Here is a 13,712-nt window from a genome sequence, read left to right on the forward strand (position 1 = left end):
TGACATTTCAAAACCTTTTAAGCTGTGGAAGTTAGCCAACTATAGAGGCAGATGTTGACTGACATTACGCCAACAACAGTAGTATTTTTATCCACTTGGTGAAGCTAACTATGTTAGTCAGCAGAGATGGGCAGTAACGCGTTGCTTGTAACGCGTTACTGTAATCCGATTACTTTTTTCAAGTAACGAGTAAAGTAAGGGATTACTATTGCAAAAACGGTAATTAGATTACAGTTACTTTCCCGTAGGAACGCTGCGTTACTGCGTTACTAAAACCGTGATTTTTTTTTTTGCGAGAATGTCTCATGACAGTGACGTAAGCGAGTGCGACGTTCGTGACAACAGCTGTGTGCAGATCAACAATGGATCATATATCGAGTGCAGAGAGAGTATGAGCGTGCAGCGTTTAAAGCGTGGAAGTACTGACCTTACTTTGAGTTTGATTCCATAAAAAGTGACAAAAACATTAGTGTCCGTTGTGCGTGGGAAGAAAACTTCTTTTTACAGCAAAAAAACCCTAAACTTCCGAGCAAGCACCGAGTAGCTACGACGTAATGGGAAACTCACAGAGAAACTCGCGGATTCTTCCACTGACCGCGGCACACCTGCACCAGGGTAACCCTCCGCCTGCCCCACTCCTGCTTTACAGGTGAAAATAGAGCAACAGGACCGCTAGTCTTTGACTTTATTTATTTTCTGCTGTGTTTTACTTGCATCTATTTGAAAGACTGAGTGTAAACACAAAAAAAAATACATTTTATGTGCTGGAATGTGCAGAAAATAGTTTTAAATGTTAAACTAATTTATTCAAGTCAGAGAATGTTGCATATAATTAAATTTTTGCTTGATGCATAAAGTTAAAAGATTAAAACAAGTTTTAAAAAGAGACTTTTCCATTTGATTACATTTTGTATGATGATTATGCAGAAAAAGTAGAATTGGGCTGAAAGATCTATCACTTTATCACCTATTCAGGTTGTAAATCATGTTTTTAAAAAGTAACTAAGTAATTAATTACTTTTGAAAATAAGTAATCAGCAAAGTAACGGGATTACTTTTTTGTGGAAGTAATCAGTAATTAGTTACTGATTACTTTTTTCAAGTAATTTGACCAACACTGTTAGTCAGTTACTGAAAATTGGTGCTGCTGCTGATAGCAGCTGTCATTTTATACCACAATTGCCAAAAGGTGTCAATTAAGTTGGTTTGGGCATCTAGTTAGGATCCCTCCTAGGCATCTTTTTTTTGGGAGGGGGGGGGGATTTTTCTGCTTACATCTGCTGAGTGAAGACCCCAGTGTAAGGCCTGAAACTCACTGAAAGGAGTATATCGTATCTGGCCTCAGACAAGGGAAAAATAAAATGAACTTTTTCCCCCTTGAATCATTCACATTTTCTTACATGAAATATGGCAGAATATCAGCTTCTCACACTTTGTTTCTATCTTTAGTCTGACACTGTCTCCACTCCTGAACATTTCAGTGGGAGAGAGGATTAGATTTTCCCCTAATCACTCTTTAGAGACTAACCTCTTTGTCTGAAGCTATCACAATTTCAGGTTGACACTGAAGTGCAGTCGTGCAAACATATTGGTTTTGCTGGGGTTTAAAGAGCAGAGCAGACCAAAGCAAAATCAAACTGCGATGTTACCCCTTGTATAGAATGAACCATCTATGTAAAATACTCTTGAGGGGATCATGTCAATTTCAGCAGCACAAATGCAAAACCGACTGATTCCTCATTTGCACAGCTTGACAACTGCTTGGCATCAGCATTGATGCTGCCAGTGACACTGGCTAATCTTTAGTCCTGCTTTTTGGTGCTCATTGGACTGAATGTGTGACAGAGAAGCTACTTTTTCACGTCACAGTGCCAGACGAATCAGTCAGCTCAGTGGAGTGGACAGTTTCAAAGGTTTGGATCAAGGCACCACATTTTCTCCGCATTTATTAAAACCAGAGAGTTTGGAAAAAATGTAGAAAACATATTTGAAACCTATTAAAATGTTATGCACTGATAAAACGGAGCAGGAAGAGTATTCTCCTCTATCAGACTTCCTTTGCCTTTAGCAGAGATAGTATCTGCCCTCATGAAACCAATTTCCAGGATATAAATAATAAAACTTTAATTTTGTGTCCCTTTTATTATATGTGACCCACCCTCTGTGCCTAGGGGTGACCCAATTTCCCTTCACAGGGACAAAAGAATTCAACTTTGGCAAAGGGTGAAATAGACAGAGCCTTCCAGAAATTCAGCTTTTATCCAAATAAGTTTAGTTTAAAGTTTTAACCGCTACCTGACTCGGTAATAATCAAGAAGCAGAGGGACAAGCTGAGTTTTTATTTAATCTAATAAAATATAAAGACATTTCACCCTTCAGAAGTGCAAGAAGAGGAGACGTCGGGTAAACAGATGTGTGCCTGATGTGGCAGTGTCTGTCTATATGTGCGTGTATGTGTGTTAGTTCTGGGGGTTACTGTATCACATCACACTGCCATTAGAGGAGAGGTAATCATTTATGATTAAAGGCCTACTGAGGATGCTGCTGGTGTACACCACCCAAGGGTGCGATCACCTTGGCTTGAGCTTAATGTTAAGAGGACATTATGGGTTTTGCTGTCACTACCAGAGCTCTCGTAACACCATCTGCTCAGCATGAGAGAGTGAGAGAGGAGAATAAATGGGGGGTTATCTTCTGAGGTTTAGAGAGCCAAGGCCACGGGCTTATATAGATATATAAATAGAGCCAACCATAGGATGGTAGCCTTATTCTGACACTTCAAAGCCTCATATATGCAGCTTATACTAGTTTGCTTTGCCACGAGCCATTAATGTTCAGTAACCCCAAATCTACTTGGAAGTTACTCTATTAGTGAAAGCCAAGACTAAAACAGGAAGTGTGAAGCATAACCGTAACTTTCATTAGGTGAAAGACTTTATAACACGAAAAAAGAGATGGCATGTGACTAATGCTCATTACTCTACCTTGCTGAGATATTCCAGACATACTGGCTCATGAATTCCATTTTTATTGCACCTTGAAAGCTGTGTCGGTTGCGTTTTGACGTCTGTTAGCTCCGTCTGGCAGAAGAACAGAACAGAAAAGCATCTCATTATCTCAGGAAAGCATTGGTATTCCCCTTGGTTGTTGTAGCAGGATGTCTGAATGACAGTGACTTCTCCTTGTGAACGACATAAGCGTGTTTTAGTGGTGGTGTTTTTCAGACTGGTGGTGTGGGATTGGATGTAGCATCGTGAATAATTGATGTCTTTTGTAATTCAGGCCCTAAAGGGTCCCAGTAGACATCAGTATTATTTAGATGTGCGAGGAACTCCTTGCTGTTGTTGCATGCAGCATGCATTTTTAATGCACCTATAATCACGCAGCTGTGAGGAGTGTAACCCTTTTAAAAAATGATGCAAATCAACATGTGAATGTATTTGTGTTTCAGGAAAAACAGTTGTTGACTTATCCCAAGTGTTTACATCTAAGTGCTTCTCTAAACTGCTATGTTGTAGTTTGTGCGTTAATGGTGTGTTGGCACCAGTTTCTCTGAGTTTCTCAGGCAGATATGCTCCTCGTGTCGCCTCCTTAGTCTGTAACCTTCAAACAACAACAACACAACTGTTGCTGTGCAGTATGATGTGACCTTTACTGTGACAAACAGGATGGCAGAGGGTAGCTGGTAGCTGGACAGATGGGGAGAGGAGCATTACATCACCACAGCCTTCCAAGTTTCATTCTGCCTCTCTCCAAGTGTCATTAGCCAAGGTTTCTCATGCACGGATTTTATACCGTGGTAGCAAGATCCCCTTGAAAAATTGGGTTAAGGAGGAGGAATAACGGCAGTGATAACAAGAATATTCGATAGCTGCTAAAGCAGGTTATCTGAGTTAAACAACACACAGACTAATGTGCAGCCTTGTTTTTCACTACATCTTGTATTTTGTGAAGAGTGCTTCCATAACTCTGTAAAGTGGTGTCGTACTGGTGCAGTTTGGCAGATAGTCAGTGGTAACTTGAAAATTGCATGTTCAATACTGAGTGTGCGAAGTGACGTACGTTAGCAGCTGCATGCATTTTTTTCATAATATGCAGTAGTGTAGGAAAATGCATGATGTGAAAATAGTGGGGTATATATCAGCTAAATGCCTCAAATATCAGGGAAGGTGCAAGAGAAAAACACAAACACATGGAGGGATTTGTTTAGAACGAGTAGAAGAGACTAAGTTGTAATCGGAAGAGCACGTTTCTCACCATCTGTGTCTGTTCTCTCCTTTTTGTGCCCCTTGGTTTCCTTTCACAGTTGGTTACACGATGAATGACTTAATCTTTGAGTGGCTGTCTGAGAACCCCGTTCAGGTGGCCGATGATCTCACCCTCCCTCAGTTTGTGCTAAAAGAAGAGAAGGATTTGGGCTACTGCACTAAGCACTACAACACAGGTGCAACAAGTGTAACCAAGTTCCCCATGTTATAACTTTTTTTGCATGTCATCTTATTCCTGTACACCCTGCATAATTCTGATTGCATGAAGTCTAGTAGCCTTCAAGAAAAATGTCATTTTAAAAGACAAACTTGTTTCTTACTGTATTTATATTTCAGGTCATGACACAAAAACATGAAAAACAAGTAAAGCAAAACAGCCAGTCTTTTGTCTAATACCATCTTTCTGCAGGTCAGTTCACCTGCATTGAGGTGAAGTTCCACCTGGAACGTCAGATGGGTTACTACTTAATCCAGATGTACATCCCTTCCCTTCTCATTGTTATCCTCTCATGGGTCTCTTTCTGGATAAACATGGATGCTGCACCAGCCAGAGTTGGTCTGGGCATCACCACAGTACTTACAATGACCACACAGAGCTCCGGTTCAAGAGCCTCTTTGCCCAAGGTGAGTCCTCAGCACAAACATGGGTGAAAAAATACGACTTTAGTTTAACTTTCATGCAAGATTAAGCAATCAGTGTGTGTGTGTGTGTGTGTGTGTGTGTGTGTATATATATATTATTAGGAGTGCAACAATACTCGTATCGATATTAAACTGTTCGATACAGTGCTTTCGGTTCGATACGCATGTGTATCAAACAATACAAAATTTTTAATTTATTTGATCAACTTTCCTTCTGATGACGCTGTCTGTGTTGAGCGCTCAGTGGATCTGCGCTCGACAGTGCAGCCTAGGCGGAGTAATCGAACGCAGATTCACTGAGCGCAGGGCTAGCTAGCGAGACAGAAGCTAAGCTCTCCTTGCAACATGGCAAATTGAACCTCCCCCACCCTCATTCAGATCTGGCGTTTGGAACTATTTTGGTTTTCATGTGACGTATGACCCTGAAGGTAAGCGCGTCATGGACTAAAGTAAAACAGTATGTTTGATGTGCCAGCAATGCTCAATTACATTGGTGGGAACTAGTGTGTTAGCGCAGTTAGCTCGTTAGCGCAGTTAGCTCGTTAACGTGTTGACACCGTCCAGCCCCACTCACGGGGCGATCCGAGGTAGCTCGTTAACGGAGATTTGCCGTGTTGTGGCGTTAACGTCATTTCAGATTAACGCTGACAGCACTAGTGGGAACACAACGAATATGACTGCACATTTACTCCGACATCATCCTAGTGCAAAGACAAGTGGAAGCAGACAAAAACAACAAGCAGGCATGCTGCAAACTTTACCCGAGTCATTTAGACAGCCGTTAGCACATGATTCTCCTTATGGGGACCTGATATGTTTAATATGCTGCTGAGAATATAGCCCAGAAGAAGCGTATAGTAGAGCTTTTATTTTGGAAAGAGACATTTCTCTGTAATAAACTCTCTTTTCCAAAGATGAGTGATTTCTCCATCAGATAGATTTATTTTTTTATTACTTTGTTGTTTCAGCAACATTCAATTTAAAAACTGTACGTTTGAGTTAAAATATATTTATAATTTTGATAAATGACAAATTAAAAAAAGCATGAACTTTATTTTGTATCGAAAAAATATCGAACTGTGACACCAAAGTATCGAACCGAACCTAACAGTGAATTTTGTGTATGTTGCACCCCTAAAATATATATATATATATATATATATATATATATATATATATTTTTTTTTTTTTTTTTAATTATTATTATTATTATTTTTTTTTTAGTTTTGTCAAATATATGCATATTTTTGAGACCTACACTACCATTTAGAAACCTACAGCCCTGGAAAATTGTTAAAATTCAGGTGAAGTTTAAAATAAACATATCCGTCTGCTGGATTTAGCATGTTGCTTTTAAAATTAGAAGATCTGAGATGGAATAAATCACATCTAAAATGTCAGCAGAGAGCAAAGAAGTAACTTTTCTGCCACAGGACCTGAAATATTATCCTCAGAAACAAATGAACAGATTTTGAAACTAATAATATTCCCAGATTTGTCCAAAAACTTAAAGTATGAGAAGAAATAGGATTACATAACGCTATCAGCTCCAGAAAAAGGTCATTGACCAAGTGAAACATATGTAATAAATGGCATTGTGAACACTATTCTGACATTTTCAGACATATCCTTGAAAAAGTGATGCAGGATTTACAAAAACCATTAACTTTGCTGATATTACCTGACAAGACAAGTCAAATGTTTCATGAGATATCAGAGAATCAATGTCTGTAAAAGACATTTTACGTGTAATTGGTCTGTATGAGTCTAGATTTAATGCGAAGACCTTGTGACTATCACAAGAAAAGCATCAGACACACTATGTCAGGATTTCAGATCTATACACAACCTTAATCAGCACTTATCTATTTGATGACTGCAGTTTGTCCCAGATTTGAGCTGAATTAAACTGAGCATGTACTGAGTTCCTGAGACACTTCAGTGAGAGTTTGACGGAAATCAGAATTTGTCTCATCCTGTTATTACTCCTACAAAGTTGTGCTGGCTGTGCCCAGCAAAGTTAAGTCAATGGAAATGAAAAAAAATCTTTATTTTGTCTTTGTGGGGTAAATGGACTGACATCTATACAGCACATTTTTAGTCTTTTGACTATTCAAGCCACATTTACGTATTCACAATAACATTACAGCAGCTTATTCTGACCCGCTTCACCTCCTGAGCCACAGGGAGTCATTTAAAAGAAACTGTTTGTCAATCCTTCTCTTTGCCTTGCTTCTCTGTATGTATCTGTAACAGTCCGTAAAATGCTGCTCAGTTGAGTGAGTGCCTGCTCGGTTGGTGTTGCTGATGTGGTGTGACAGATCTGTTCTCATGAATGACACGGCGAGGGGACTCCCCGAGCCTTAGCTGTGACCTGCCTCATGGCTTTGTGTCAACAGCCCACAACCCACTGACTCATTCGAATTCTAGGCCATCCCAAAGATGTATGTCATTATAGCGCAGAGCCAGAACGGGCCGACTGTGAACAACAAACGAAATTATCCATCAGCCTTATTGATCGGCTATTGATTACACTGTGACCTTGTCCTTTTCCAGGTGTCTTATGTGAAGGCCATTGACATCTGGATGGCAGTGTGCCTTTTGTTTGTGTTTGCTGCCCTTCTGGAGTATGCAGCAGTTAACTTCGTCTCAAGGCAACACAAGGAGTTCATCAGGCTGAGGAAAAAGCAGCGGCAGCAGAGAATAGTAAGTGTAAATGACGCAAACACACACTGCTACCAGAAAGAAAAACACACACACTTGTTTTCAGTGTCACAATCTAGTAGATTCTGAAAAGCACGGATGAAGAAAGAAGACTCTCGAGTCCTCGTCATCCTATTTAGCAATGAATTTTGCCTCTTGTTGTTGTGCGATGCTGTAGATCCAGGAGCTGACAGCATCAACACGCTACAGCTGGCTGTCACATTAAATAAGGAAGATCCAGTCTCTTCAGTTCAGCTCGTGAGCAGTGACCTGTCAGAAGATCTTGTGATCTTTTACCTCTGCCACTACTCTTGATGCAGAGCAACAGGCTTCTTACCAAACCTGTGACACTGATTTACTCTAAATTTGACTGTTATGACAAATATGAAAAGGTTATACTGATTAGTGTAGCCATCCAGTAACTAGGCAAGTTTATTTGTATAGCACAATTCAACAGCAAGGTGATTCAAAGTGCTTTACAGATATATTAGAAACAAAAACAATGATTTTAAATTGATTAAAACAAGCAAATTAACTAACAAACAAACAAACAACAGTTTATAAAATCAAAAATCAAAACAGATAAAATCAAAACAGATAAAATCAGTAGTTAAAATGTAAGTTTTGAAATTTAAGCTTAAGTGCAGATTTGGTGCTTTATTCAAATGCAGCTGAGAACAGGTGAGTCTTCAACCTGGATTTAAATAAACTGAGTGTTTCAGCTGATCTGAGGCTTTCTGGGAGTTTGTTCCTGATATAAGGAGCATAAAAGCTGAATGCAGCTTCTCCGTGTCTGGTTCTGACTCTGGGAACTGATAAAAGACCGGATCCAGATGATCTGAGGGATCTGGAAGGTTCATACTGGGTCAGGAGGTCACTGATGTATTTTGGTCCTAAACCATTCAGAGCTTTATAGACCAGCATCAGAACTTTAAAGTCTGTCCTCAGAGCTGGACTGATGTGGTCCACTTGTTTGGTCTTAGTGAGGACTCAAGCAGCAGAGCTCTGAATGAGCTGTAGTTGTCTGACTGATTTTTTAGGTAGACCTGTAAAGATGCTGTTACTGTTACTACTGCAATTTAATTTAATTTCTTTGTCCTTGCTCTATTTTTTCATCAAATTATGTGAAACTGGGCTCTGTAGTTTTTCAGTAATTTTACTGAGCTCAGCTAAGAGTTGACTTTTACCAACAATGTACAAAATAAGAATATCATCTATTTTTTTTAAACACTAAAACAAACCTATTCTAACAGGTAGACATGTAAATATGTAAATGATCTATGGGCACTTTCCACTAAGCCAACCAGCCTGCAGGTGCACTCTAAATGTCAGTGAAACACTGAACTCCATGTATTTATAATTTTCTATCACACAATAAAGTTTGCAGCTATAGTTGGTAAGTTGCTATTAAAGGGGCACAAGCATGTTCACATTGTATGTGCAGAAGATAAACAGGCATAACTCCCATTATTAGGCTGTCCATTTGAATTAAAAGGGTAAAACTGTGATAGAGCATCTTAGCAAGACAAACACCAAAACAACAACTTAGCAATTTGGTTTGTTCTTATTAATAGTTTCTTATTTACCTGGAATGCTTGAATTTGTGTTTATTAATAGTGATCAGTCTAAAAGTTGCAACACCAACCCTCTGGAGAGTATGCCTCAGTAAGTGCTATCTTTTGGTTTTTTGGTCCTGGCATATTCTTTCATCCAAAAACATATCTCCTAAACTGAATCCATATCCTGAATAGCAGTTGTTAGAGACGACAGCTTGTAAGTTGACAAATAAAAGTCTTTAAAGAGTGGTAAGACAGAGATGTTTGTCTCAAGAGAAACAAACAGGACATTTTGTAAATCCCATTAAACACCTCCAAGTCTAGGCAGCCTCCAAGACCTGTGGCAGCGTTCCCTGTAAATGCAGGAGAGTCCAGCAGGTTTGCAGGACAGCCAGCTTCCTGCACAGCAGAGAGAAAAGAGGAGAGATGGAGAATAATGATCTGTAGAGAAAAGGACTTCCCCTGTTCACATCAGTTGGACAATTACTCCCACAGAGTTGGAGGGCACAAACTATACATCTGAGGGATATTGACGCCCGGCCCTGTAGTTGTAGCAGAGAGATGTTGCGAGTCTGAGGCAAACAAATCCCAGACTGACTGAGGCTTAATCAATGAGAGGCGAGATTTCAACCAGCTACTGTATACTGTGCAAACCCACAGCGATCAAATGAGTAAAAATAAATACATGGATTTGTACTTCCATTTATAGTCTTTACAAAAATAACTTGAGCTGTCTCCCTGAGGATTCTTTTTTTGTCTTCAAAGTCGTTTCTTTTCACTAACATCTACACTCACAGTATCTCTTTAATTAAAAGCTAAGAACATCTACTTGAGTTTGTTATTTGCACCTAAAGTTTGTGTGTATTATATCACATGATATAATATGAAATTTATCTCTAATACTCAAAACAAATCAAAAATAAGGTAAATGCCTTCAAAACTCATAAAAAACGAAATGGTCAGTAACTGCTATCTCTGTTTGTCCACCATCCTTTCCAATGGAGGTATCTGCTAGTCAGCCTGGGAGCGTTGAGTCGTTGCGAAAAGCCAGTGACATCCCTGCTAACAACTCAACCTACAGGAGTCTCAATCAGCACTGCAGCGCTTGTGCCAGGGTAAAAGGAGTAAAAATCTAACCCGGTGTCAACCCTGACCTTCCCAACCCTATTTCTGTCCATGCATCCACTTTTTCAAACTGTGTAGAGCAACTTTCACCTTAAACGTGAATTCCTGACCTCTTTTCCTGAATTAAACCCAACTTGTGCTGATCTCATCTTGTTTCTATAGTCAACGCCCTTTGACCTTTAGCTGTGGAAATCTTTGCACTTTGCCCTTTATTCTTCCCCGGTGTGTAACCTGTTTTCAGGCTCCAGGTATTCTTTCCTTGTCGAAGGAGAAGCCATGCTGTTGTATTATATGTGGAATGTGGTTTAATAATGTCTTGCTGAACAAGCTTCAGCTACCTTCTGGATAAATATATCATCTGGGTGGTAGTACATGTTCTCTAAAACTTGAAATGTGTCATTCAATATGATTGAGCATTAATGGTGCCTTCACAGATGGAGGAAGCTATTAGATATGGACCCCAGTACAGTCACAGATGTAAACTTTTGAATTGTGTATTGATAACAAGCTGAAACCACGGTATTCATGATGTCCAGAGAATATTAGACTTTATTTGTCAGCCCACAATGCAGTTATTCACTTTGCCTCATTTCAGTTTTGATTGAGCTTGGTCTGGTCTGGTCAGGTGATGGTCTGTCTGGGGCTAAAGCAACAGGTGCCGATATAATCCTAACCATGTAGAAATCTTGGCCAATCAGAAGTCTAGAAGCCTGGATGGGAAAGAGTAAACACATGAAGCATAGAAGCAGTCTTTGGTCTTTTCTAAATGGAGAGACAGTAACTGCGTGTGTATATGTAAGCGTGTAAATGCTGCATATAGTAAGATGAACAGCAACAGTATGTAGTCTATAAGCGCCATTGTAGAAATTCATCTCATGTACACAATTAAGTGGCGCTAGGGCTGCCACGATTAGTCGACTAGTGACGATTAGTCGACGACTGATTTAATAGTCGACGTCGTTTGAAGCTTTGTAAGATCACAAAAGACGCAGGAATAAGTAGCAGGATTTAAGAGTGTAATAACAGACTGAAACAGAAGATGGCAGCACTGCATGTACAAGGATGCCAGCTGCCGTTAAACCCCGAAGAAGAAGAAGAAGCTGTGTCCCAGAATTCATAGCGCAGCCCAGCTCAGTTTCCAACAATGGCGGCAGCTAGTTAGTTTTAATATTACTCTTATTATTCTTTCTGGGTCACAAAATAAACGTTTAACATATTTTCAGGCGAGAATGTAGCTGTGTAAACCTCAAATATCTGCTCAGTTTATCAAGACACCACATATTTTCAAAAGCGCTCCGACGTTTTCGGAGACGTCTGTTACCCACTAGCTCGATAGCTAGCCGGGGGCTAGGCTAACTAGAGCCGTGAGAACACCGGACTCCCGCAAATCGTTTACAAACCCACCGCCGTCTTTCGCTACTCAGGTTAAACATGATATATAAGTCAGTTAGATAACTTAAAAATGTTATTGTTTGGCTTTTTTCAGTATTTTATTTGTTCCTGAGTAAATCGGTTTGGCTGAGATTAAAGTTGTAGTTTTTACACAGCTGAATAAACGTCAAGCAGACAGCTGATTATCAGAAGTGTGAGATGCTCGAGAATTTACTCCAGTGTCCTGTTATATTTTAGATAGCAAGGAGTTTATTAAACTTCACCGAAACAATCTGCAAACTTCATTAAAATTTAATAAACTATCATCTTGTGTTTATTTTTAGTTAGCACATACCTTAAACACTTAAAGCTGTAAGCTAATGATAGTTATATAAGAGCAGATGCTGCTGGTGCAATAAGCTGTAGTTTTACGTCCAATGGATGATGATCTGATTAGTCGACTAATCGCAAAAATAATCGGTGACTAGTCGACTATCAAAATAATCGTTTGTGGCAGCCCTACGTGGTGCACAGCATGACATCAAAAAGGCGCACACCTTTGATGTTGCATGAGTTTTCGAAACTCTCCGTCCTGGCAGGAGTTTTTAAAAATCCCAAAACGCCATTTACGTGTGGACGAAAGGCCCATTTTCAAAAATACCCGTGTACATTTGGGCACACCCTGGATTTTGTTTTTAAACGTTGTTTCTTCTCATGTTTTATTTGGTTCACTGATAGTGGTTTTCAAAAATTCTGAACCCGTTTTTTTTATTTGTTTGTTTACTACACAATCATCTGTTTCTGGTGCAGTGGCAGAACAATCACTGCCAGTCATTTTCTGGACACTCTTCTTTCAGTGATACAGTCCATCCATTGAGTCGTCCGTTTTCTTTCGCTTGTCCACTGGAAATGTATTTCCATTGTAATAGTTTGAAAGATTAGTCCTTACTCAGATGCACATTTTATATTCAACGATGTTAATGATCTAACTAATTTTGTACCAGTGAGTAAGCATAGTTATTCACTGGTAAAATGATTAACCGATGTAATTAAAGATCATGAAACACGTGAAATTTTACTAAAGTAGGAAAAAAATAGCTCGTCTGTTCTGATCATTTGTGTTTTTAGACAATAACTTTACTCTCCACAGAGCACAATGTGGTAATCAGAGCGGGTTCAGTTGAAGTTATGCCAGTATAGCTGCTGCGGAGAGCACAGAGCAGAGATGAGCGCCTATTATCTTTAGAGAAATGCACCATTAGACTTTAGCACATGATGTTCTGTATCGTTTAAGGTGGTAGAGGGATAATTACGCTGTGCTAGAAGAGCAGTGTATTCCCTATCCACCTGTTGCATAGTGCAGTTTACCAGTGGAGTAGCAGAAAGTTGGTCGCAAGGTGTAAGTTTACAGTAAGTTAGTATACTTAGATGTGCACTCTTGGTATCTTTGTGCCAAGTCTGTACAGTACTGAGAAACGACATTCAGCAGAGAGCCAGAGAGCTGCCAGGGTCAGTGAGAGAGAAACAGAGAGAGGCGGGACACGGGGATCAGAGCTTTCAGGGCCCTTCACACTGACTACTAATCATCCAATTTAGATCCCACATCTTCACTTTCCCCTGCTAAAGTGAATCTCTCAAAGTGTCAGAGGGCTGTCAGAGTTAAGCTGCATGTCTATTAATATTCTCTTCAAAGGGCGGGAACAGTGTCTCAATAACTGTTTAAAAAAAAAAGTGCATAGCCATTCATCAAAGCATAATGCCAAGTGCAAGGTTTTTTGGCGAGATCATGACTTTATTAATATTTTGAGCCATTTTATTAACATTATGAAAGGTCTGTCACTCTGTAACTTTGAAAAGGGGAAAGACGGGGGTTATTATTTTCAGAGTGACAAAAAGAAGATGCCCTCATTTTCACTTCTTTGGTTGTTTGAATGAAGTAGATTGTTATAGATACTTTTAATCTACTTTAAACTCAACATCTTCAGGGATACGCCAGGCAAATTTTGAAGCTCTTAGGATAATCTGGAAGAAGTCACATTTTTGATAG

General features: G+C 39.5%; 1 protein-coding gene across 2 annotated transcripts in view; it reads left to right on the forward strand.

Moving 5' to 3' along the window:
• The window catches only part of glra4a (glycine receptor, alpha 4a), a 63,549-nt gene that overhangs the window by 39,861 nt on the left and 9,976 nt on the right, over positions 1-13,712 (forward strand). The window contains exons 6-9 of one of the 2 annotated variants that reach the window (XM_085131077.1): positions 4,307-4,444; positions 4,678-4,892; positions 7,467-7,616; positions 10,174-10,284. In XM_085131077.1, the coding sequence (XP_084987203.1) occupies positions 4,307-4,444; positions 4,678-4,892; positions 7,467-7,616; positions 10,174-10,284 (614 nt within the window). The remainder of the gene's footprint in view (positions 1-4,306; positions 4,445-4,677; positions 4,893-7,466; positions 7,617-10,173; positions 10,285-13,712) is intronic. The other variant, XM_085131081.1, reaches the window with a different exon arrangement.

The sequence above is a fragment of the Neolamprologus multifasciatus genome, chromosome 2 (assembly GCF_963576455.1).
Source record: "Neolamprologus multifasciatus chromosome 2, fNeoMul1.2, whole genome shotgun sequence".
Lineage (NCBI taxonomy): Eukaryota > Metazoa > Chordata > Actinopteri > Cichliformes > Cichlidae > Neolamprologus > Neolamprologus multifasciatus.